Genomic DNA, 27211 nt, shown 5'->3' with positions numbered 1-27211 from the left:
ACGAGCTTCTCCTCGAGGAGCTCACCATGGCGAATGAGGCACACACTCCTGCCTCGGCCCTCTACAGCGCTCCTACCAGTGGTCAGCCACCTTCAGGGGGCCAGACCACCCGTCCTCCGTCGACCGGGGCTCCCACCCGCCCCCCACCTGCCGTCCCGGCGGCCCCTCGTCCGACTTCCACGACCGACGGGGGTCGTCGCTCCCGCAAGGGCGGCCGTGGGAGCGGCGGCTCCTCTCGTGGTGGTCCCTCCGGCCGGGGTGGCGGCCACGCGTGGCCGTCCTTCTACAACCCCTGGACCGGGACCATCGCCATGTGGCCGGGCTAGGCACCGAGTACCCCCCGTCCTCCGGCGCCCGCCCTCCTGACTACACCTCACTACGGCGCACCTCCTTATGGTGTTCCCGTCGTGCCCCAGGCTCCGCCCGCGCTCCTGCCCCCGGGGACCCACACCTCGACGCCTTGGTCCCCGCCGGCTGGTGGTTGGGACAGCACCTCCCTCGCTGCTGCTTTCAGCACCATGGCGATGACCCCACCCCCCTCCGACTGGGTGATCGACTCCGGTGCCTCGTACCACACCACCCCCACGGCAGGCACGCTCTCTCGCTCTCATCCCCCACTCCCCTCTCACCCATCCTCGATCGTCGTTGGAAACGGTTCCACTCTGCCAGTCACCTCAGTAGGTGCCTCGGTTCTTCCTGGGCCGTTTTACCTCAACGATGTTCTCGTAGCTCCCCACATCACCCACAATCTTCTTTCTGTTCGTCGATTCACTACTGACAACTCCTGTTCCATTGAGTTTGACCCCTCTGGTTTTTCTGTGAAGGATCTGGCCACCAGGACCCTTCTCGCCCGCTGTGACAGCTCGGGGCCTCTCTACACGCTCCAGCCCTCCACCGCCGGCGTGTCTCCACCTCCTGCCTTGGTCTCCACCACCTCCTCCACCACATGGCATCGACGTCTCGGCCATCCTGGACCCGACGTCATGACCAAGATTACCAGTAGTCTCGATCTTTCATGTAGTAGGGGACATTTTGAGGGTCTCTGTCATGCTTGTCAGTTAGGCCGACATACTCGTCTCCCATTTACTACTTCTTCTTCTCGGGCTGAGCAGGCTTTTGATCTGGTTCATTGTGACCTTTGGACCTCCCCTGTACTCAGTCTTTCTGGTTATAAATATTACCTGGTGATTTTGGATGATTTTTCCCATTTTCTCTGGACCTTCCCGCTTCGCTTGAAGTCGGACACATTCACCACCCTCACACACTTCTTCACCTGGGTATCCACTCAGTTTCGTCGCCCGGTCCGTGCTCTGCAGTGTGACAATGGCCGCGAGTTCGATAACAACGCCTCTCGCTCCTTCTTCCTCACTCATGGCGTCCAGTTGCGTCTCTCGTGCCCCTACACTTCTGCCCAGAACGGCCGAGCCGAACGCATGATCCGCACCACCACTAACATGCTCCGCTGTCTCCTCTTCCAGGCGTCTCTCCCTGCCAGCTACTGGGCAGAGGCCCTGCATACTGCCACCCACCTCCTCAACCGTCTTCCCTCGAAGGCGGTACGCCACCCTACCCCCCACTTCGCCCTTTACGGCACAGCCCCTTCCTATGACCACCTTCGCGTGTTCGGCTGTGCCTGCTACCCTAACACTTCCGCTACCACTCCACATAAGCTTTCTCCTCGCTCCACCCGCTGTCTATTCCTTGGCTACTCCCCTGACCACAAGGGGTACCGGTGTCTGGACCTCACCTCCCACCGCATCATCATCTCTCGTCATGTCGTCTTTGACGAAGATGTGTTTCCCCTTGCTGGCTCCACCCCACCCACCGATCTTGACTCCCTCCTCGAGTCCGATCCGCTTCCTCCCCCACCTTCGGCTCCCCGTCTTGCGCCGTTACCTGCTCCTCGTGCGGCCCCCACGACCTCTTCCGCGCCACGCGCGGCCCCGTCGACCCCGACTGCGCCACGCGTGGCCCCGTCGACCCCGCCTGCGCCACGCGCGGCCCCGTCGACCCCGTCTGCGCCACGCGCGGCCCCGTCAACCCCGCCTGCGCCACGCGCGGCCCCGTCGGTCCGGCCTGCACCACGCACGGCCCCGGCGATCCCGCCTGCGCCACGCGCGGCCCCGTCGACCCCGCCTGCGCCACGCGCGGCCCCGTCGACTCCGGCTCGATTCGCCAACCCCGCCCTCGTCTACCATCGCCGCGGCCACGCCACTACCTCGGCACCCCCCGACGCGTGCCCATCGACGAGCGCGGCCCGCTTCGCCGACCCCGCCGTCGTCTATCACCGCCGTGAGCCGGCCCCTCCTGCCGCTCCCGACGTTCCGGTGGCTCACTCCGAGTCATCCGTATACCACCCGGTCGCCATCCATCGCGACCCCGGGCACGTCCACCCGATGGTGACTCGACGCGCTGCTGGCGTTCTCCGCCCCGTCGACCGGCTCATCCTGGCAGCCGCTACGACCAGCACTCCACCCGACGCTTCACCGGTACCCTCCTCCGTTCGCACTGCCCTCGCCGACCCACACTGGCGTCGCGCTATGGAGGAGGAGTACGCGGCCCTCTTGGCCAACCACACTTGGGACCTGGTGCCGCGTCCACCAGGCACCAACGTGGTCACCGGCAAGTGGCTATTTCGCCACAAGCTGACCTTAGACGGCTCCCTCGACTGCTACAAGGCCCGTTGGGTCCTTCGGGGCTTCACCCAGCGCCCCGGAGTGGACTACGACGAGACCTTCAGCCCTGTCGTCAAGTTCGCCACTGTTCGCGCCGTCCTCTCCCTCGCCCTCTCCCGCGACTGGGCGATCCATCAGCTCGATGTCAAGAATGCCTTCCTCCATGGCACTCTGACGGAGACTGTCTACTGCAGCCAGCCCACCGGCTTCGTCGACGCTGACCGTCCGGACCTGGTTTGCCGGCTGAACCGATCCCTGTACGGCCTCAAGCAGGCGCCACGGGCTTGGTACAGCCGCTTCGCCTCCTACCTGGCCTCTGTCGGCTTCGTCGAGGCCAAGTCGGACACGTCCCTGTTCATCTACCGGCGCGGCGACGACACCGTCTACCTCCTGCTCTACGTCGACGACATTGTGCTCACGGCATCCACCGCCGACCTCCTTCACCGCACGATCGTCGCCCTTCAGCGGGAGTTCGCGATGAAGGACCTGGGGCCCCTCCACCACTTCCTCGGCGTCACCGCCGAACGTCGGCCTCAGGGTCTCTTCCTCCACCAGCGCCAGTACGCCATCGACATCCTGGAGCGGGCTGGCATGTCTGACTGCAAGCCCTGCACCACGCCTGTCGACACTCAGGCGAAGCTCTCTGAGGACGACGGGCCTCCGGTCGCCGACGCGACGTCCTACCGGAGCCTCACCGGCGCGCTCCAGTACCTCACGTTCTCCAGGCCCGACATCGCTTACGCCGTCCAGCAGGTGTGCCTGCACATGCACACTCCGCGGGAGCCCCATCTCACTGCGCTCAAGCGGATTCTACGCTACCTCCGCGGCTCCCTCGACTACGGTCTCCTACTCCGCCCATCCCCGACGTCGGAGCTCGTGGTCTACACCGACGCTGACTGGGCTGGCTGTCCCGACACGCGCCGGTCCACCTCCGGCTACGCCGTCTTCCTGGGCGCCAACCTCGTCTCTTGGGCCGCCAAGAGGCAGCCCGTCGTCTCTCGCTCCAGCGCTGAGGCCGAGTACCGTGCCGTGGCCAATGGTGTGGCCGAGGCCTCCTGGCTGCGCCAGCTCCTCCACGAGCTCCACAGTCCCCTCCAGCGCGCCACCCTCGTCTACTGCGACAACGTCAGCGCGGTCTACCTCTCCACCAACCCCGTGCAGCATCAGCGCACGAAGCATGTGGAGATCGACCTGCACTTCGTCCGCGAGCGTGTCGCTGCCGGTGACGTCCGCGTTCTCAGCGTCCCCACCACGCTTCAGTTCGCCGACATCTTCACCAAGGGGTTACCGTCGAGTGTCTTTTTAGACTTCCGATCCAGTCTCAACATCTGTACAGGATAGAGTTGTGACTGCGGGGGGGTGTTAGACTACCCGTCTAGGGTTAGTGCTATTCCCTGTGTAATGACCGTTATACCCCTGTGTAATGGGCCTTGGCCCAGTTACTCTTCCTATTTAATACCACTCCCAACCCCTGATTAGGGGATGGGTTCCTATTCTAACACAAAGGCCCAGCGCTGGAGTGACGAGGGCGGCCATTCTTCGGCTGCTGCTCTGGTTCGCGGTGCATCCCGGCGTTCCTACAAGGAGGTGTTGCTGGCTGCAGAACATCCCGCTTCTGGTGGCACCGCTGGTGTGATTGATGTCGATGGCTGGATAAGAGTGGAAGGTCGCCGGGCTCGACGTGGAACTGTTGGAACTTCGAAGCCCCTGCCAAGGCCTGTCCCGGTCGACTTGCGCAAGAAGTGTTTCAATTGCTTCTCTTCCCATCGTGTTGCTGCGTGCCGGAGCTTAGTTCGCTGGCGGCCATAAGCTTGGCTCGCCAAGTCGAGCTGATGGAGAGCGACTGGCTGTTACAGCAACCAACGCGGCTAGCACCGCGCGGTCCCCCGGGCCCCGCACAGCGGGCTGCCCTGCCGGCAACAGCGCCGCTCCTGGCGCTCCCTGCCCCTCCAGCGGTCGCCCAGCAGGGCCGCGGCGAGAGCAACCAGAGGCGTCTCACACCGGAGGAGATGGCGGAACGACGACGCCAAGGGTTGTGTTTCAATTGCAATGAGAAGTTCACCCGTGGCCACAACAGATTCTGCCGCCGCCTTTTCTTCCTCAATGGTGTGGAGATCGATGACGTCGCGCGGGACGGCAACGCGGCAGCGGAGGATCCCGGCGACAAGGAGGCGCCTGTGTTCGCCGTATGGGCCGCACCAGGGGCATCCACCGAGGAGTCACCGTGTTTCTCCCTCTCCGCTCTCGCTGGGGTCCGCTTCATCGACACCCTCCAGATCGGCGTCACCATCGGCAGCGTCCGATTCTCCGCGCTCCTGGACTCGGGCTCCTCGCACAGCTTCATCTCGGAGTCCGCAGCACGCCGCACGGGGCTCCCTATCTCCGCCCGGCCACGCATGACGGCGACGGTGGCCAACGGCGAGCGAATCACCTGCCCAGGCGTTTTGCACCACGTCACGTTCTCCGTCCAGGGCGACGTGTTCAGCACCGATCTCTTCGTCATGCCGCTGGCTGGGTATGATGTCGTTCTGGGCGCCCAGTGGCTCGGCACGCTCGGGCCGGTGACGTGGGATTTCAAGCGTCGCACCATGTCCTTCATAATGCAGGGGCGCCCGATCTGCTGGCTGTGCGCCCAGGGCGCCATCGCGGCGGCCATATGCTCCACCACGGCCTCCGCGTCCCTCCTCGACGAGCTACTGCACTCCTTCGACCCCGTATTCGCCGAGCCTCAAGGGCTGCCTCCACCGCGCTCTCGCGACCACCGCATCACCCTCCATCTAGGCGCCCAGGCCGTCGCCGTGCGGCCGTACCGCTACCCAGCGACTCACAAGGACGAGCTGGAACGCCAGTGCACAACGATGCTCTCCCAGGGGCTCATCCGCCGGAGTTCCTTGGCGTTCTCTTCACCCGTTCTATTGGTCAAGAAGCCTGAGGGCTCGTGGCGGTTATGCGTCGACTACCGCGCCCTGAACGCCATCACCGTCAAGGACGCCTTTCCCATTCCAGTCGTTGACAAGCTGCTCGACGAGCTCCACGGCGCCAAGTTCTTCTCCAAGCTGGACCTCCGCTCGGGCTATCATCAAGTCCGCATGCGTTCCAACGACATCGCCAAAACGGCGTTCCGCACGCACGATGGGCTATATGAGTTCCTCGTCATGCCGTTCGGCCTGTGCAACGCTCCGGCGACATTCCAAGCACTCATGAACGACGTTCTGCGTCTCTTCCTCCGCCAGTTCGTACTGGTGTTTTTTTATGACATTTTGATCTACAGCTGCTCTTGGGCCGACCATCTCCGACACCTCCGAGCCGTGCTCACCGTGCTGCAACAACACCAGCTGTTCGTCAAGCGCTCCAAGTGTGCGTTTGGGGTGTCGTCCATCGCCTACCTCGGCCACGTCATCTCCGATACCGGCGTCGCCATGGATCCCGCCAAGGTGCAGGCGGTGGCCGACTGGCCCCAACCGCGTTCCGCCCGCGCGGTCCGCGGGTTCTTGGGCCTTGCGGGCTATTACCGCAAGTTCGTCCACGACTACGGCGCCATCGCAGCACCCCTAACGGCGCTCCTGAAAAAGGAGGGGTTCTCCTGGACTGAGGACGCGGCGGCGGCATTCACAGCCCTCAAGACCGCAGTCACCTCGGCCCCGGTCTTGGCGCTTCCGGATTTCACACGGCCTTTTGTTGTCGAGTGTGACGCCTCTACGCACGGATTCGGGGCGGTGCTGCTCCAAGACAAGCACCCCATAGCTTTCTTCAGCCGCCCCGTCGCGCCACGCCATCGCTCCCTCGCTGCATATGAGCGAGAACTCATCGGGCTCGTGCACGCCATACGCCACTGGCGCCCATACCTGTGGGGACGGCGCTTCACGGTCCGGACAGACCACTATAGCTTGAAGTTCCTCCTCGACCAACGCCTCGCGACAATTCCGCAACATCATTGGGTCAGGAAACTTCTCGGTTTCGACTTCGAGGTGGAATACAAGCCGGACGCCCAGAACACTGTCGCGGACGCGCTGTCCCGCCGGGACACACCTGACGGCGTAGTGCTCACCATCTCGGCCCCGCGTTTCGACTACATCGAGCGGCTACGCCAGGCACACGCTCTCGACCCTGCCCTCGTCGCCATCCGGGATGAGCTGGCCGCGGGTACCCGTACAGCCCCGTGGGGCCTCGTCGACGGGCTGGTCACCTATGATGGCCGGCTGTACATCCCTCCCACCTCGCCACTCCTCCTGGAGATCGTGGCCGCGGTGCACGGGGATGGACATGAGGGCATGCAGCGCACTCTCCACCGACTCCGACGCGACTTCCACTTCCCCGACATGTGTCGCGTCCTCCAGGACTTCGTCCGCGCCTGCCCTACGTGCCAACACTTCAAGACGGAGCATCTGCAACCGGCTGGTCTTCTTCCACTACCCGTGCCGACTGGAGTGTGGACTGACGTCGGGCTGGACTTCATCGAGGCTCTGCCCCGGGTCAAAGGAAAATCTGTCATCCTAACGGTGGTGGATCGCTTCAGCAAGTACTGTCATTTCATCCCTTTAGCTCACCCGTACTCTTCTGAGTCTGTGGCACAGGCGTTCTTCACCGACATTGTACGCCTCCACGGGATGCCGCAATCCATGGTTTCCGATCGCGATCCGATGTTCACCTCCACGTTCTGGAGGGAGCTGATGCGGCTCATGGGCGCCAAGCTACATATGACCACGGCATTCCATCCGCAGTCCGATGGACAGTCAGAGGCTGCCAACCGCGTCATCGCCATGTACCTACGTTGTTTCTCCGGCGACCGGCCGCGGGACAGGTTGCGGTGGCTGCCTTGGGCAGAATATACATACAACACCGCGTACCAGTCTTCTCTACAGGAGACACCATTTCGGGTGGTATACGGCCGCGACCCGCCCACCATCAGATCATATGAAGCAGGGGACACGCGTGTGGCTGCTGTGGCCCAAACAATGGCCGAACGTGAAGAATTCTTGGCCGACGTCCGTCACCGCCTAGAGCAGGCCCAGGCGATCCAGAAGCGCTACTACGACAAAGCTCACCGCCACGTCTCCTATGCCGTTGGGGACTGGGTGCTCCTCCGACTCCGTCAGTGGCCGGTGGCTTCCATTTCTCAAGCGCCGAAGAGCAAGCTTCAGCCCCGTTTCTTTGGGTCGTACCGCATCACCGAGCTCATCAATGAGGTGGCAGTACGTCTCGAGTTGCCTCCACGCGCCAAGCTTCATGATGTGTTCCATGTCGGCCTCCTCAAGAAATGGGTGGGCGAGCCTCCCGCGACACCACCACCGTTACCCGTTGTTCATCATGGAGCCATCAACCCTGAGCCGGAACGTGCTGTGCGCACTCGCGTCGCTCGCGGGGTTCGATAGGTGCTCATCCGCTGGAAGGGAGAACCCGCAACATCCTCCACATGGGAAGACCTCGACGCCTTCTCCGCCAAGTACCCAGCGTTCCAGCTCGAGGACGAGCTGGTGGTCGAGGGGGGGAGAGATGTCATGTACGGCATCCCCTACTCCAGGCGACGTCGCGCCCGCGACATACGCAGGGCAGCCGAGCATGCAGCACAGGAGGCGGCTGCCCAAACCAATTAGCCGCTAGGATTAAGGCAATAAAAGATATCTATCCTATTATTTAGGAAGGGATTACTCCTTTCTGTTAGAAGTTATCTAGCCTATTATTTAGGAGGGGATTACCCTTTTCTGTTTCAGCCGTGGGCTATATATAGATGTAATCAGCACTTGAGAAAAAAAAAAAGAAAACAATTATCCATCTCTCTCTCTATCTCCTCTCAAGCCCAGCCGTCGTAAGGGGCATAACCTTCGGTCCTGGAAGACACGGCAGGAGACTACGAACTCCGTAGTCGAGGGTCGCCTATCCTTGATCACTACGCCCTTGACATATTATTAAGTCAGATTTGTTGGCAGCCATTAATTCACTCCATCAGGGAAATACTCACAAGTTGGGGATGCTGAATTCAGCTTATTTAGCTCTTCTCCCTAAGAAAGTTGATGCATTGTCTGCAAGAGATTTTAGACCAATTAGCTTAATTCATAGTTTTGCTAAGTTAGTCACCAAAATGCTTGCTAATAGTTTGGGACCCTATCTACAGGAGTTGGTGGCATCTAATCAGAGTGCCTTTGTGAGAGGCCGATCGATTCATGACAACTTCATGTTGGTGCAGCATTCAATTAAATCTCTCCACAAGAAGAGAGTCTCTAGTTTGCTCTTGGAGTTGGATATCTCCAAAGCATTTGATTCGGTCTCTTGGGCCTTCTTGATTGAAGTACTTTCACATCTTGGGTTTGGTCCTGTGTGGCGAAATATGATCTCCAATATTCTGGCCTCTTCTTCTACGCAAGTGCTTTTAAATGGGTCTCCTGGTATTCCTATTAGGCACCGGAGAGGGCTTCGCCAGGGTGATCCTCTCTCTCCAATGTTGTTCGTCTTGGTTATGGATGTTCTCAATAGTCTGTTTAATCTGGCTGAAAATAGGGGGCTGCTGCACAGCTTGGAGGGTGCTAATATCCGAAGCGGACTATCCATTTATGCTGATGATGTGGTCCTTTTTGTTCAACCTTTTGAGGAGGACTTTCAATGTGTCAAAACGTTTTTGGACTGCTTTGGTTCAGCCACGGGATTGGTATCTAATTTGCAAAAAAGTTTCGTTATCCCAATCAGGTGTAATGATCAGGCGGTACAGATGGGCTGCAATATTCTTCGGTGCACTTCTTCCTCTTTTCCTTGCACTTATTTGGGGCTGCCGATTTCAGATAAAAAGCTCAGAAAATCTGATCTCATGGTTTGGGTCGAGAAAGTTGCGGACCGACTTCCTAATTGGAAGGCTCGGTTGCTTAGTCTTGCTGGTAGGACAGCTATGGTGCGCTTTGTGCTTTCAGCCATCCCGATCTACCTTCTCAGGGCTGTTTTGGTGACAAGGGGATCCCGAGATGATCGGAGGGAATTGAGGGGGAAATGAACTAATTTTCCCCTCAATCCCCTCCGATCCTCCCGGGATCCCGGATCACCAAATCAGCCCTCATAGCCATGAAAATCCCTAAGTGGGTGATTAATTCTATAGACAAGATTCAGAGATGATTTATTTGGAAAGGAAGAAAGGAGGTAAATGGTGGCAATTGCCTTGTTTCGTGGGACATTGTTACAAGGCCTTTGAATTTCGGTGGGCTTGGGATTTCTAACCTGTTGTACCAAAGTTGGGCACTGCAAGCTAAATGGTTATGGTTAGAAAAAACTGATCCTAACAAGCCGTGGTCTGGTTTGGACTTGCCTATACAACATGTCAAGAGATTCTTTACTTCTTCAATTGTTACCCTGGTTGGTAATGGGTATAATACCTTATTTTAGACATATCGGTGGTTGGATGGGTCTCGTATCCAAGATTTTGCCCCTGTTGTTGTGGCTAATGTTGGGAAACGGGCTATTTCTTCTAGAACGGTGGCCCATGCTCTTGAAAACTGGCAGTGGGTCAGTGACATTGAGACCCCTCTTAATTTGCCTGGACTGCAGCAATATCTAAACCTTTGGGATGCATTAAGGGGAGTGGTGCTCACTCAGGAGGCTGATCGACATGTGTGGATTCATTCTTCCTCTGGACAGTTCTCTTCGAAGTCGTGTTATAAAGCTTTCTTCATGGGTTCGATTACTTTCGAACCATGGAAGAGGTTATGGAAGACTTGGGCTCCACCCAAATGCAAATTTTTTCTTTGGTTGGCAATAAGAAATAAATGTTGGACAGCTGATAGACTGCAGAAAAGAGGGTTGGATCCTCCTGCTCATCTTTGGAGGATTGAAACAGTGGAGAGTCTTCTATTTGGTCTTTGTATGATTCATGAGATCCTTCCAAGTTCTTTTGAGGACAACAACAGGGTTGTTTTCAAGCTTCGTGCATGGTGCCTTGTACCGACATTGTTGCCTGCAATTGTAGATCTGCATGTTGAGGAACCACCTGTGGCTTTTGAGGTGGATTCGTCGTATCCCCGATCACTGGTATATCCTATCTCTGTTTTGGCTTCATGTTTGGATGATCGGCTGGTACGTGAGACAATCCTTTCTCATCCACCATTGCCGGATCAGTCTGATGATGATCGAGATATTGTTCAGCGGAAGAGACGGTTCGGTTTCCATGACTTGACTGTTCGTGCTTCGGTTAAGTCTCGCCTTGGTCCGCGAGTTTCTATTAGTGCTGATAAAGGCGGCCCAGTTGATAGCCTCGCTCTCCCAATTGTTTTGGACGCTGAGCTGATGGCGCCTGAGATGGGACCCTTGATATCTGCTTCATTAATGATTGGCTCTTCGGGTCCTGGCAGTTTGTCTGCTGCTTTGGTGCCCCCCCATGCATGCTTTAATGAGGGTATCTCGGTTGAGACGTCAGTTAATGACCTCTGGTACTCTGTTAAGGGCGGCCCAGTTGATAGCCTCGCTCTCCCGATTGCTTCGGAAGCTGAGCTGACGGCGCCTGGGGTTAGACCCTTTATCTCTGATTCATTGATGAATGGCTCCTCGGGTTCTGTCAGAAGGGCGGCTGCTTTGGCGTCCCCCCTTGCATGCCTTAATACGGACGTTTTGGGTGGGGCGGCGGCAGTTAATGCCTTGGCCCGTATGTTTAATCAGGCAGTGCTATTAATGACTTCGGATATTAGTTGGATGACGCCTAGGGTGGAGAGATTTCGTTACTCTGCTACCTTGTGGGAGGTTTCTAGTTCTGGCTCCCTGTTTTCTGCTTTGGTGCCTGCTGTTTTGGCGCCATCTCGTGCAGATTCAAAAGTGGATGACTCGTTGGTGCTGTCAGAGATTGGTGAAGCTCATGACTCTTTGACTTCTGCTCTTATGGTGTCTGAACCTGCTCAGAATGGTGGATTGGCTCATCTGGACACAGTCGGTTCTCAGATCTCAGTGGATTCTGATGATTTGTCTTTTGAGCAGAATGATAACCTGCACAGCTCCTTGGACTTTATGTGGCCATCTCCTACCCTGGTCCAGCAGCCTTGCAAGGTCTTGCAAGTGTATTCTCGAAGAAAACTCCCCAAGCAAAGTCGTATAGCTTCAGAGGAGGAGGTGGCTATGACATTCATTAACAAGATCGTAAAGCCCCTCACAAATGTGTTGCCGGTTCCTTCATCTCCAAAGCTTAAAGCCAGAAAGTCTATCCCGCCCAACTTCGTGCCAAGAAGATCAAGACGTGTAGCCAAACTTCCTCCCCTTAGGGTGAACTCAGCGGCTCACACTATTTGTTTGAAGCTGGGGTTGAAAAATGGAGAGGCTCCTGTTTCTGCGGATGATCTAGATCGCTGCGCTAGAGAATTTGATAAGCCTCTTTCCGTCAGTCAGATAAAGGCTTTAGCTACCTTGTTCCGATGGGAGATCCCTGATGAGGAGTTCCTCGTTTGTCCAGCTGATGGGCTGCTGCAAGCCTCGTAATGTGGATTACCCCACATGGTTGTATTCTATCTCACAATGAATAATTTTGCTATACTGGTTTGGAATGTGAGGGGTCTGAATGACCCTCATCGCAGGGATACTCTCAGATCATTAATAAACTGTGTGATGCCTACTATTGTATGTATTCAAGAAACCAAGCTGAATTCTATCTCTCACTGGGATGTTGCTTCCTGTCTTGGCTCAGAGTTTGGGGATTTTGTTTTCTTACCTTCTAGTGGTACTAGAGGAGGTATTTTGATAGCCTGGCGTAGAGGGCTCATTTCTGCTATAGACTCCAAAATTCATGACCATTCAGTATCAGTCTGTTTTATGAAAGAAAACAGCACCGCTTGGTGGTTCTCGGGTGTCTACGGACCCCATAGAGATGAAGAGAAATTGGCTTTTTTAGAGGAGCTTTCTCTGGTCAGAACCGGTTGTCCTGGCCCCTGGGTGATCGCAGGGGACTTCAATATGATCAGATGCGCTGATGACAAGAGTAATTCAAATATCAATAGAACTCTTATGGACAGTTTAAATATTTGGATTAATAATCACTCCCTCAAGGAGTTGCCTCTCACTGGAAGAAGATTCACCTGGTCAAATCAAAGAGATGTTCCTACATTAGTCAAGCTGGACAGAGTATTCTACACTTCTGATTGGGAGGACTTATTTCCTGATTGTTCTCTGCAGAGTTCTGCCTCTAATATGTCTGATCACTGTCCTCTGATCCTAAGGCTTAATGAGACCTTTAAGGGAAAGAAGCGTTTTCATTTTGAGAGTTTTTGGCCCAAGATGCAAGGTTTTCAGGAGGTGGTGGCTGGTTCCTGGAATGCTTCTATTTTGGCTGCTTGTCCCATGCAGAGATTATCCCTTAAATTTAAGAGACTTGCAAAGGACCTGCAATCCTGGAGCCAAAAATCTGTGGGTAATGTTTCTACTCAACTTGCTTTGGCCAAGATGACTCTACATCTTCTGGAAATTGCCCAAGACAGCAGATCCTTGTGGACAGCTGAAGAGTGGTTGCGGAAAAAACTAAAATTATTATGTCTGCATCTTTCTTCTTTGGAAAGAACCATTGCTAGATTAAGGTCTAGAGTGAAGTTTATCAAATCTGGAGATGCCAATACGGCTTTCTTTCATGCGCACGCCAGGTTCAGGAAAAAGAAGAATTTTATTCATAAACTGATGGTCGACGAGAATCTCGTTACTTCTCAAGAGGATAAACAGCAGGCTATGTTTCAGTTTTATAAGGATCTGATTGGTAAAGCGTCTGAGCGAAATTTTAGTCTTAACCTTGCTAATTTTCACAAAGGCAATTTGGAGCTCTCACATTTTGATAATCCCATTTCTTTGGAGGAAATCAATTCTGCTGTTTTAAGTCTTCCTAATGATAAAGCCCCTGGACCTGACGGATACACAGGGCGTTTTTATAAATGTTGTTGGGACATAATCAAATGGGACCTACTGGCTGCAGTCTTATTTCTCCAACAAGGATCTCTTGGAAGGCTCGATTTGTTGAATTCAGCATATATTACTCTCATTCCAAAGCATGTTGAGGCTATTCTTCCGGGTGATTTTAGACCAATCAGCCTAGTTCACAGTTTTGCGAAACTTCTCACTAAAATTCTAGCTAACAGGTTAGCTCCTGAGCTGGATAAAATGGTTAGCACAAATCAAAGTGCCTTCATTCGGGGAAGATGTATTCATGATAACTTTATTATGGTTAGTCAAACTGCCAAGATGTTGCACCAGAAAAAAATCCCTGCAATTTTCTTGAAGCTGGACATTAAAAAGGCCTTTGACTCAGTGCATTGGGCATTTCTGCTGGAAATTCTTCGACACTTAGGTTTTGGGCAGGGTTGGTGCAATCTGATTTTGAACCTGCTATGGACATCTTCCACTCAAGTTCTTGTCAATGGAGTGCCTGGACAGCCTATAAATCTCAAGCGTGGGTTGAGACAAGGTGATCCTTTATCTCCCCTTTTATTCATCCTAGTCATGGATGTTCTTAATAGCCTATTCATCAGGGCAGATGAGTGTGGTTTATTACACCCCCTTGCTGGCAGAAACATTAGCCAAAGGGTTTCAATGTTTGCAGATGATGTTGCTGTGTTTGTAAAACCAGTTTCTGGGGACTTAGTGGTAGTCAGAGAAATTTTGAAGTGTTTTGGTGTTGCCTCAGGTCTTCATACTAACTTGCAAAAAAGTTTCTCCTACCCAATTCAGTGCAATACTGAGAGGACTGCGCTGGCTGTTCAGACCTTGGGATGTGCCTCAAAAAAATTTCCCACAACCTATCTTGGTCTCCCTCTAAGCAGCAAAAAACTTAGTGCTGGGGATCTCGCTCACTGGATAGATAAAATTGCTGCCAAGCTTCCAGGATGGAAGGCTGAGCTTTTAAATCTTGCGGGAAGAATCACTCTTATCAAATCTGTCCTCTCTGCCATCTCAGTTTACTTATTTATTGCTCTTAATGCTCCTAAATGGGTTATCAAAGCCATTGATAAAATTCAACGGAACTTCTTGTGGAAAGGAAGAAAGGAGGCTAGAGGAGGTAATTGCCTTGTAGCTTGGGATAAAATCTCTCGGCCTCTTGATTTAGGGGGCCTTGGAATTCCTAATCTCCAAAAGATGAACTGGGCCCTACAATTGCGATGGCTTTGGCTACAAAAAATTGCTCCTTCGAAGCCTTGGAGTGGCCTGGATCTTAAAATATCTTCCCAGGCCCGAGCTTTATTTCAGATAGCAGTGACTACCACCATTGGTAATGGTATTTCAACTTTATTTTGGAAAGATGAGTGGATTCATGGGTATTCTATTGTGGATATAGCTCCCCTTATTGCTGCTGCAGTTCCGATGAAGTTTAAAAAAGTAAGGACTGTGCAGCAGGCCCTCACCTCTCATTTCTGGGTTCAAGATATCCAGAGGAATCTCTCTCTAGCTGAGATTGAGCAATATCTACAATTATGGGAGGTAATTGAATCTTTTCAGCTTCAAAATTCAAATGATCAGCATGTGTGGATATTTAGCAACGATGGTCTGTACACCTCCAAATCTGCCTATAAAGCTTTATTCATTGGAGCAGAATCCTTTGAGCCCTGGAAAAGAATTTGGAAGAGCTGGGCAGCGCCTAAGTGTAAGACCTTTGTTTGGCTGGCCATAAATAACAAATGTTGGACAGCGGACAGACTTAAAAAAAGGGGACTTCAGCATCCTGAATTTTGTGTTCTATGTGACCAAGAAGACGAAACTGTGCAGCATATTCTATCTAATTGCGTCTTCACAAGACAGTTTTGGCATAATATTTTAACCCCCATTGGTCTCTCTTCTGTGGGTCCTAAGAGAAGAGATTCAGTTTTTGCTGAATGGTGGAGAACGGCTTCAACCAAGATTCCCAAGAGCAAAAAAAGGGGGTTTAATAGTATGATAATCCTTGGGGCTTGGAGTATTTGGAAGCAGCGAAACAGGTGTGTTTTTGAAGGAGCTCGACCCTGCCTTAATACCTTAGAGGATGGATTTAAAGACGAGATGAGATTGTGGGTTTCTGCTGGAGCCAAGAACTTGCGCTCTCTTTTTGACCCTGGATAGAGAAAGGAAAGTCTTATAGCCTACTAAAAGACGGGGGTGTTGGGGTGTCGTATGTGTCTGTGTGGTGTGTGCTTTGTAAGGGTGAGTGTGTGTTTGTGTTTAGAGTGTGTGTTTGTGTTGTGTGTGTTCTGTTTGTCCCGGGCCACAGGCCCTTTTTCCCTCTACTTTAATTTAATGATACGCAGCCCTCCTGCGTATTCGAAAAAAAAAGATTCGGAGAATATCCAACACCTCCTTTGCACTTGCATTTTTGTGCGGCAATTTTGGTACTACATTCTTTCTTCATTGGGACTGACTAATCTTTCTCCTGCCTCTAATGAGTCCGCTTTTGCTGACTGGTGGGAGAAGGTGTGTAAGCAAGTGCACAAATCCAGATCTCACTCCGATGAAAGAGAGGTTGAAACTGAGTCGCAACAGCACGACGGAGGTGGATGCTACACAGTGTCGGCGTCTTGTGGGGAGCCTTCGCTACCTCGTCCACACACGGCCGAACTTGGCATACTCCATCGGCTACGTTAGTCGGTTCCTGCAGCGACCGACGATGGAGCATGAGCAGGTTGTGAAGAGGATTATTCGCTACGTTGCGGGGACCAAGGTTATTATGGCGTCGCCTAGGCGACGCCTAGGCGTCCAGGCGGCTGTAGTTTCTGGGCGTCGAGCTCGCCGCACCTTGGGTGCGTATGGCGTCCCCGCGCGCCTAGGCGTCGCCATGGCGTCCAAATTGTGCCGCGGGCGCCACGGACGCGGGAACGGACGCGGGAGTTTTAAGTTCGCGCGCGTACAGGAAAGGGTTTTAGGGTTTGTCCAGCGCGCCGCCTCTCATCCAACCTACGCGCCGCCTCTCCTCCAATAGGCGTGCCGCCTCTCCAACCGGTGCGTCGCGCCGCCGCTCCTCCATCCAGCGACCGGCTCCTCCATCCGGTGTGCCACTCTGCTCTTCCTCTTCCTCTTCCTCTGCTTCCTCACTCCTCAGTTCATCTGCTGACTGCTCTGTTGCTGCTCGCCTGCTCTTCCTCTTCCTCTGCTCTTCCTCTTCCTATGCTCTTCCTCTTCCTCTGCTTCCTCAGTTCATCTGCTGACTGCTCTGTTGCTTCCTCAGGCCAACAGCACCCTGCCACCTTCATCAATCAATGGCTAGCCCATCTTCAGTCAACAATGCCAAATGATCCAAAGACAGACAAAGCAAGGAAGGCTAGCTCAAATGATCCAGGTTGGAAGTATGGTTATTGGGCATATTTGGCAAATAGAGATCAAGTGACATGCACCCTTTGTGACACCATAGTTTTCGGAGGGATAAAAAGGCTAAAGCAGCATCTAGCAGGTGGCTATGGAAATACAAAGATATGTTCAAAGACCACTACTGCAATTAGAAAGGAGATGAGGGATTACTTGGAATCCAAAAGAAGGAAAAGAGCTATTTTCCTAGATGATAATGAGCAGCAAGAGGAGGAAGAGGATGTAATGGTGGTGGATGCAGCAGCTGAATCTGTTCAAGTTCAACAAGATGCACCTATAGAATCCCAAGGCTCTAAGGTACAACCAAGTTCAGGGACTGCAGCCAAACATAGGCGTGCAACCTATCTGTACAAGGATACAACATCAATCAAGACCAAGGCAAATCAAGCAAGCAAGCAAAAGTCAATTGTGGAGATGCTTCGGAAATCACCTGAAGATGTAGTTGATGAAAGGCGTAAAGGGTGTTCTCAACCCACAATTGCATCCAAGATGAAGTCCAAAGAGGAGAAGAATTATGTGGATATGCAATGGGCTTTGTGGTTTTATGAATGCGGTGTGCCATTTAATGCAGCAGCAGCAAGACAATTTCAGGTTGCAGTTGAGGCAACTGCCCAGTTTGGTTCAGGCTATAAGCCTCCATATCAACTTGGGCAGCCATTGCTTAAGGATGCTGTGAAATTGACAACTATGAGGGAGGAACACAAGAGGGCATGGAAGCATTATGGTTGCACGCTTATGTCAGATGGATGGTCTGATAGGAGGGGCAGGCATTTGATCAACTTCCTTGTGAGCCCATGCGTTGCACATTGCTTAGATCTTATGCTAGAAGACATAGGAAACTTGAAGGAATTTAAGAAGCCCATTGTACGTGCAAGACGTGTCACAACTTTCATCTATAGGCACGGTAGAATTCTTAGTTTAATGAGAGAGAAGACAGGTGGGGCAGATCTTGTGAGAGTTGCAGCCACTAGATTTGCCACTGCTTTCCTTACTTTGAAAAGTTTGTACAAGCACAAGGATCCTTTGAAGGCCCTATTTCTTAGTGAAGAATGGAATGAAAACAAGTTGGCAAAAACTGCTGCAGGTAAGGAGGCTTGTGATATTGTGCTCTCTGTGGAGTTTTGGAATAAAGTTGAAGATTGTCTTAGAGCTTCAGCCCCTCTCCTCATTGTACTTAGAGTGGTTGATGGTGATGAGAAACCTGCAATGCCAGAGGTCGCGGCACTAATGAAACATGCAAAAGAGAAGATCAAGCTAAGCTTTGCTATTGATAGCAAGAAAAGCTTACTTAAGAGAATCATAGACATTATTGAGAAACGATGGATGAAACAAATGGATCATCCTTTGTATGGGGCTGCTCTTTATTTGAATCCAGGAAAATTGCATCCTCTCATTCGAGATGATGATGATGCAACTGTTGGCCAACTAAGAGGTTGTTTCCTTGATGTGCTTGCAAGAATGGTGGATGATGAAGAAACAAGAGCCAAGATTGATGCTCAATCCTTAGACTATGAAGCTCTTAGAGGAGAGGCCTTCTCAAACAAAATGGCCAAGAATAACCTGGAGACAATGAACCCACGTAAGTGATGCTTGTCTTGTAATTGCAGCAGGTTTTATACATTAACATCTAAATTTATGTTGTATTTCGCATTTGGCAATCAAGTTGATTGGTGACGTTCATATGGTGGGCGTGCTATTGAGATTCAAAGGTTTGTTAGGCGTATTGTTGGTCTTTGCGCTTCATCATCGGGTTGTGAGAGAAACTGGAGTAGATTTGAGTTTGTGAGTATTGTTGTCTTTGTCTAATTGTTTAATTCTTAGCTTGTGTCTAGAATTTAAGCCAACAAATTATTCTTTTGTAGATCCATACAAAGAAACGTAATAGGTTGCTGCATAAGAGATTGAATGATATTGTCTATGTTTCCTACAACCGAAGGATGAAGACTAGGTTTCAAATAAGGCGTGAGAAGAAAGGGAAAGGTTTTGACCCTTTGGTCATTGAAGAGTTCGATTGGGATAATGAGTGGGCTGATTCCTCCTATGTGCAGCCTCAAGGTGCTCGTGGGTGTGATTGTGGTGAGGATGAGAATGGCCTTACATGGGAACTTGTTGATCAAGCTGTGGGTGCATCAAGCTCGCTGCGAGGCCGAAATCTTCCAAGGAATGCCAACAAGCGTGCAAGAGTTTCACACTCAAGGTTTGACTTTGAAGAAGATTTTGGTTCAGCCAATGAAGAAGAGGAGGACCAAGATCCACATGATGATGTTGATGTGACTGATTCTGAAGATGCACATGATGATGTTGGTGGAGAAAACACTGAGGCTGCTCCAGATGAGTTCGAAGATGGATATTGACTCACTAAGAGTTGGCTGATTTCATATTTGCAGCTTACCTATTTTTGTGCAGTGCTTCAATGCTTCACTGCTTGTGCACTTAATCAACTAGTCTTTTAATCTTTTGATTGATCTATGTTGCTAAGTCATTATGGGGCTGGACTGGAACTAATTATGCCACTAAGACTAGCAGTCTAGCATATGTTGTTGCTGCTATTTTATTCCCACCAATGTATTGTGGGTTTAATTTGATATACCTGTCTGCTGCTGCTATTTTATGTATTACTGTTTTAATATGTCAATATTCATAGGTTAATGTAGCTTGCAGCTTGAAAGAAAAGAAGAGGGGTTGGATCTTCGATAAGAGAGATGGATCATGGATGCTACAAGAACAACAAAGAGAAGTGCAGAGTACATACCAAAGCATGGACAACAAAAAGGCTTGTATTGTATTCTCTAACCTTACCAATTTTGCTATTGCAAGTGTTAGATTGTTAGGATTTTTTTGCATATCCTCGCCTACACGATCCTCATATGGCGTCGCCTCGCCGCACGCCTAACTCGCCTAGGCGTTTGGAAGGGGGTCGGTCGCCATGTCTCGCCTTAACGCCTTAATAACCTTGGCGGGGACCCTTGACTACGGTCTCTACTACCCGAGGTGCCCTGGGGAGGCACACCTCGTCGGGTACGACGGTGATCACGCCGGTGACATCTGTAAGCAACGGGACTCTTACTCTCATCAAAAGGATGACACTACGAGTTAGAACAATTTTTTGTTTATTTTCTCAAAACACCACAATGCCAATACCCATCTAAGGGTTGGGATACATATTTAATAGCCTAAGGGGCTGCAGCATATGCTTCCTAGAGATGCGAATATGTTGTCCTGCACTAAACTACTACATAAAGATGTTGTCCTCTAGTCAAAAGACTACAGCAAGGTGCTGTCCTACAAAAGGAGATGCTCTTCATGTAGTAGTTTAGTGCAGCAGGACAACATATTTGCATCTCTAGGAAGTATATGTTGTAGCCCCTCGGGCTATAAATTGTAAGTCAACCCTTATAAGGGTAATGGCATTGTGTAGTGTGTGAGAAATAAACACGAAAATTGCCCCAACTCATAGTGTCATCATCTCGATGTGAGTAAGAGTCCCGTTGCTTACAAAGCATATGTCAAGATGCTAGTCTAAGATGCTCTAGTCTAAGATGTTGTCCTCTAAGATGTCCTAACTAGTCTAAGATGTTGTCCTTATGATGCTCTAGTCTAAGATGTTGTCCTAAAAGACAAAAAGGGCCACAAAGACAAAAAGACCACCACAAGGACTTATTCCATCATATAAGTGGATTGACTACCCTCTCCCAACAATTTAAACTTATGGGTTGAACTGGTTAGTGCATCCACTAACAAATATGAAGTTATGAGTGGGAGTTGTCAGGCATCGTTTGAGAGAAATAACGAGGATCTATATAAACCAATTCAGTTTCATGTTGGGGAGGTCAACCATGGAAGCCATTTTCTTAATAATACAAGCGATGGGCAGCATATGAAGTAGAAGGAACTACACATGGTTTTCATTGACTTCTAGAAGGCTAATAACAAAATACCAAGGAATGTTATATGGTGGGCAGTACATTGGACTCATTAAGGACATATACAACAATATTGTAAGAGGCATTTATGATTATACCCCTCTGTCTTACAATTATGGTTTTGCCCCTCATTTTTCAACTTTGTGATTTTACCCCTCTTTTTTTGAAAACAAAGCTTTGTCATACCCCTCGCTGTGACATGTATTTGACAGTGTTAAATCTGATGCGAAAAGGCAAAAGTACCCATACAATTTTTTGTGATTTTACCCCTCGTTATATTATGTAATTGCGACTTTACCCCTACTGGGATTGCGCCCATATAGAATAGGAGGGTAGTTTGGACCATTCACCCATTTCTTCTTATATTTTTATTTTTAATAACTAATTCTTGCTTTCCCTAACGTCGTTAAGAGGCAAGGGCAAACGGTAGTTTGTTTTTAAAATGGAGGGGTAAAAACACAAAGTTAAAAAATGTGGAGGGTAAAATCACAACTAAAAGGCCAACGAAGGGTATAATCACAATTGTCCCATATTAACAATATCTCCCCCAAATTCACTTTTCCTTGTCTCTTTTCTTTTGCCAGGAAAAAAGATTGTTTGGTTCAAGAATTTTTAGCCAACATGGATCTGGAACACAATATCCATACTCCTTTATCTCCTTATGCTGCTCAGAAATATCAAACTTTTCATGAGCTTGTCAATAACCTTCAGAATTCTAGAGCTGATAAAGACAAATGGACCCATCCGTGGGGCAACTCTACTTTCAGCTCATCCAAGTTCTATAGCCTTACTTTTCAATCAATTCAGCCCCCTGCTGCCTTTAACTGGATTTGGCAGTCTAAGGCTGGTAAGAAATTCAAGATCTTTGTATGGTTGGTCTTTAGAGATAGAATTAACTCAAAGAACATCCTCAGAAGAAAGGGTTTTCTGGCACCTGACAGTACTTTGTCTGCACTCTGTGTGACCTGCAGTGTGAGGAGACGACTTATCTTTTTTTCTCGAACAGCGCAGGAGAACTGCGCGTCATTTCATTTAAGGAAGAAAGTAAGTACAAAGGTCAAGAGTGACCCGAAACACAAACACCAACACACACACGCCATCCCTCAAATACAACCGTCGCGCCACATCAATGAAGAAGGCGACCACAACCTACAGGGCTAAAAAAGCACCAGTAGGCACCGACCCAAAAACAAGTTCCTGGAGTTTGGAAGCTCCAGCCAAACACCACAGCCCCCCTTCCACATTAACAGCTTTTAGCACTTCCTCAACACATGGCCTAGAATTGTCAAAGACACACCTGTTGCCTTTCATCTGTTGTTTTGCTGTCCTTTCAGTACAGACTGCTGAAGTTATGTGGGTTTCCATTGGAATCATGAGCTTGACTTCTTCTCGATAATTCAAGACGCCAAGGATGCCTTTGGCCACAATTTTTTCATGGAAATTCTGGCCCTGGTGGTATGGTGCATTTGGAAGTGGAGGAATGACTTCATCTTTAGGAATGAGGCTCCTTTTCCTTCTTGGCGATGCTGCTTCAACGATATGTTGAAATTGCAAACGTTGAGATTTAACCCCTCTTAAATCTAGACTGCTGTTTTGGGTAAATTATCGATAGCTTCTTTCATGTTTTCTTTGACTCCACCTTTAATTTCTCTTTTTTAAAGTTTTAATAAAAGTGTGTTGTAGGGGTTTCCCCTACAGCCTTTTCCCCTCAAAAAAACTATCGTCCCATATTATAACTATTGTTCAAACATACAACAATATTGTAACTATTGTTCGAACATACAACAATATTGTAACTATTGTTCGAACATCACACATGACTTCCTAGTTAGAATAGGACTATATCAAGGGTCAACTTTGAGCCCTTACCTTTTTACTTTGGTGATGGATGAGATCATAAGAGACGTACAAGAGAATATCCCTTGGTACATGTTTTTTGCGAATGATGTAGTGCTAGTTGATGAAAACCAGACAGGAATAAATAGGAAATAGAGTTGTGGCAGGAGACTAGAGTCAAAAGGTTATAGATTCAGTAGAACTAAAACTGAATACATGATATGTGGCTTCGGCACTACTACATATGAGATGCGACTTCGGCACTACTACATATGAGAAGGAGATGTTAGTTTGGAAGTTCAAGCAGTGTCTATGAAGGATACCTTTCATTATTTAGGATCAATGCTCAAAGACGTGTATATTGATGAAGATGTTAGCCCTAGAATCAAAGTAGAGTGGATGAAGTGGTGTCAAGCATTTGGCGTTCTTTATGACAAGAGGGTACCACACAAGCTAAAAGGCAAGTTTTATAGGACAGCGCTTAGACCTGCTATGTTGTACGGTGTAGAATATTGACCTACAAAAAAGACATGTTCAGCATATGAGTGTTACAGAAATGTGTATGTCGCGCTGGATTTATAGACATACAAAAAGGGATGGAGTCCAGAACGATGATATACGTGATAGGATAGAGGTAGCACCAATTGAAGAAAAGCTTGTCCAATATCGGTTGAGATGGTTTGGACATGTCAAATAGAAACCTCCAAAGACATCAGTGTGTAGTGGGGGTCCTAAAGCAACACCAGTGAGTAGTGAGATCCTAAATCATGATAGTAGTGGGAAGAGAGATAGGAGAAGACCAAAGTTGATGTAGGAAGAGACATTAAAAGGAGACTTGAAATGATGGAATATACCCAAAGATTTTGCCTTGAATAAAGTGCCTGGAAAACAGCTATCCATGTGTTCGAACCTTAAATTGTGGGTTTTGTTGGGTACTTGGGTTTCAACTCTAGCCTGCCCAACTTTCTTGAGACTAAAAGGTTTTGTTGATTTACAGCATAGCAACCACCTGTTAAAATTCATATAGAACTCAAGCCAATTCTAGCTAACTAGACATGCAACTAAGATCCTCATAGATAACAGCGCCAAGCCGCCAACAGCATGTACCCATTAGCGTTTGCCATGATATAAAGAAGGAACATAGAGAGGGGTGGGGAGGGGGCATAGGGCATACCTTGACCCAGTTTCAGTATAGCCGCAGTTATAAATATGCTCAAAACCTGTTTGAATACTCCTCTATCAAAAATATCACTTGGTGTGCCACCATTCCAAGCAATTATAACCATAGCCTGTGTAAGTATACATGAATTGTAACAATTAAGGATAAGGAAACAGATCGCATCGAAAAAAAGAGTAACCAAAAGAACTCGAACAAACCAGAGAATTGCAAACCTGTAAAGATAAAATTAAGAAGCTCCACATCCTATCAAAGCTGCGGAAGATGTGCCAAAATGACCGTATTTCAACAAAGTTGACTTTTCCCATCCAATTGCCATTACCCACAGTCCTGTCCTCCTGGAACGAAGTAAGAAACAACAGTACCATTTATCAAAATAGTGTATCCACGCGTTTCACCAGCTCTGGTGTGCCCTGTAGGTTAAACTGCAAAAGCTAGAGCACGCAGCTAACTTGTCTCCTTCCCTAGAAAGTAGAAAGTTCTCCCTCTATGCTTGACTTAAATTCATCTGATTGGAACTGAACTTTGGCATAGAATCAAACCCTTAGTAAGAATCTTCGCTAAATAAAAGGTCAAAAAATACCAAATGAAAAACAAAAAAAAGAAGTAGCTTAGGTACAGTATCATACCCACATTGCTACATAGTGCAAACGCCTTTTTGCATTAATAGCAAAAACATACTGACTAGTATCAGATGAATCTTGTTTGACTGCTGCACACTCAAGAACGTTTTACATTCCCATTCTCGGATGAAGTTTCTTCTCAGAAATAGTTAGAACGGACGTATATTTGCCAAATGCCTATAGTATCAGGTCTATGGAAAGCTATAAAGGTGTCTAGTACTCTAGTTTTTATCAACGCTCCCATTATGATACTCATAACTCATGTAACAAAATATTACCTAGCTCAAACCTAATTGATTTGACAAATGCCGTAAGTATATTCATTGTCACAAGGTACATACTCCATCCACATGGTGAAGAGGAACATTTGGAGTCTTGAAAAAATCTGCATCAGATCGCATAGGCCATCCCAATCGGAAGCAATCTCTTGACCTGAGTAGCAGTGCAAAAATAGTTGCATGGCATTCCTCAATATACAGGTTCATGCAACTATATAAAAAAAACTAAGTGATCAGATCAGCCCTTACCAAAAGTACTCATTAAGATCATCGTAGTTTCTCCAGTGTGAGTGCTTTGATTTCATGGTCTTGCTCCTCTCTACTTCCTATGTAAAAGGTGCAAAGGATATAACTATGATGCAGGCATAACAGTGGGCAAAAGAAGTTAAAATTGTACCTTCTCTATAACTTTGTAGATTGGAGTCACAACTCTTTTCAAGAAGGCTTCTTCTTCTCCACCATAAGCTGGTTTAACATTTTCACCAGTCGTCGGGCTCACATTTCCAGCCAACATACCATAGAGTTCAAAGGCCATCTGTTATGAAACAAAATAAGACTGTCAACGCTCACCAATAATAATCTTACTGCAAGACTTGTGGTTTATAAATACTGTAATGTCCCAAAGCCAATCGATCATGACCAACAAACAAGCTGTCTTGATACTTAAGCACATTGCAAGCATATTAAATTTACACGAATTCATTATAGCCAAGAAGGGTCGGCCTAGTGCAGTGGTAAGAGTTGTTTCACTAAGTCACCAGGTCATGGGTCTACAAATATAGACATATATTGCTAACACGAAGTAGTGTCTCGGCAATTGCGAGAAGAAGGCTTGCCTCGATTTATCCTTTCCCCGATATTAGAGAAGAATAACTCAAATTACAAGAAGATTTGTACTTGTGTAGGTACATATAGTAGCTCCATAGTGGGTTGGATACAAGGCCTAGGCCCAATAGGAAATAATGCACTCTAACACCCCCGCAGTCGACACTCTAGTGACGACAGATGTCGAGACTGGAGCAAACCTCCGAGAACACCGGCATAGGGGGACCCTTGGTGAAGATGTCAGTGAACTAAGAAGTCATCAAGACACAAAGGACATGAACAACACCAATGGCAACATGCTCGCGGACGAAGTGGAGGTCGATCTCAACATGCTTTGTCCGCCGGTGCTGAACGGGGTTGGAGAGGTAAACGGCGTTGACATTTTCGCAGTGGTGCTGCTGGAGACAGGACTGTGAAGCTCCAGAAGGAACTGCCTAAGCTAGCACATCTCCACCACACTGTTAGCCACAGCACAACGCTCAGCCTTGGCACTCGAGCGATAGATGATCGGTTGCCGCTTCGACGATCAGGAGACGAGGTTGATGCTTAGTAAGACGGCGTAGCCAAAGGTAGAGTGACATGTGTCCGGGCAACCCACCCAGTCAATGTCAGTGTAGGCGACGAGTGTGGATGCCGAGGACCGCCGAAGAAGGTGTAGTTGAGGGTGCCCTAGAGGTACCAGAGAATCCGTTTCACAACGGTAAGGTGTGCCTCCCGGGGATCATGCATGTATGCACATCTGCAGAACAGCATAGAAGATATCTGGCCTAATGAAGGTGAGGTACTAGAGAGCGCCAGCAAGGCTCCAGTACACAGCGGGATCACTGACAGGGGCACCAGCGGAGGAGACCTTAGCCTGTGTATCAACCGGGGTGGAGCAAGGCTTGCAATCTAGCATGCCAGCCCGCTCAAGGAGCTCTAGAGTGTACATTCGTTGCTGAAGAAACATGTCGTGGGGACGGTGCTCGACGGCAATGCCCAAAAAGTAATGTAGTTGTCCTAGATCCTTCATAGTCAACTCTCGTTGCAAGGCAGAGATGGTCCGTTGCAAGATGGCAATACTGGAGGCCGTAAGAACAATGTCGTCGACATACAGAAGGGGCCAGACAGTGTCACCACCACGACGATAGATAAAGAGCGATCTGTCCGACTTAGCCTCGGCAAAGCCTAGGGAGACCAAGAAGGATGCAAAGTGATTGTGCCAAGCTCGGGGTGCCTACTTCAGACCCTACAATGGCTTGTGAAGCTTGCAATCCATGTCTGGATGAGCAGGATCCATGAAACCGCTCGACCGGTTGCAATACACTATCTCAGTCTAAGTGTCATGGAGAAAAGCATTCTTAACGCTCAGCTGGTGGATAGGCCAAGACCGCGAGAGAGCCAAAGACAGAACTGTGCGGACAGTGGCCGACTTAACCACGGAGCTGAAGGTCCCATCATAGTCAACGCTCGGGCGTTGAGTAAGCACTGAAGGACCCACCGAGCTTTGTACCAGTCGAAGGAGCTAGCGGCGTGCCCCTTTTGAGTGGACACCCACTTGCCAGTCACAACTAGCGATGTAAATGGTATAGATATTATCCGTCTGTATTCGAATTTGATCCGTCTAAAAGGG

At 49.7% G+C, this 27211-nt stretch overlaps 1 protein-coding gene across 1 annotated transcript in view; it reads right to left on the bottom strand.

Moving 5' to 3' along the window:
• Positions 1-27211, bottom strand: part of LOC101202728 (uncharacterized) — a 76308-nt gene that overhangs the window by 44605 nt on the left and 4492 nt on the right. The window contains exons 9-13 of the mRNA NM_001398272.1: positions 25172-25309; positions 25024-25100; positions 24838-24928; positions 24089-24211; positions 23871-23985 (exon numbers count right to left, since the gene is read on the bottom strand). Of these exons, the coding sequence (NP_001385201.1) occupies positions 23871-23985; positions 24089-24211; positions 24838-24928; positions 25024-25100; positions 25172-25309 (544 nt within the window). The remainder of the gene's footprint in view (positions 1-23870; positions 23986-24088; positions 24212-24837; positions 24929-25023; positions 25101-25171; positions 25310-27211) is intronic.

This window comes from Zea mays, chromosome 5 (assembly GCF_902167145.1).
Source record: "Zea mays cultivar B73 chromosome 5, Zm-B73-REFERENCE-NAM-5.0, whole genome shotgun sequence".
Classification (NCBI taxonomy): domain Eukaryota; kingdom Viridiplantae; phylum Streptophyta; class Magnoliopsida; order Poales; family Poaceae; genus Zea; species Zea mays.
This window is presented reverse-complemented; position numbering and strand designations above follow the sequence as displayed.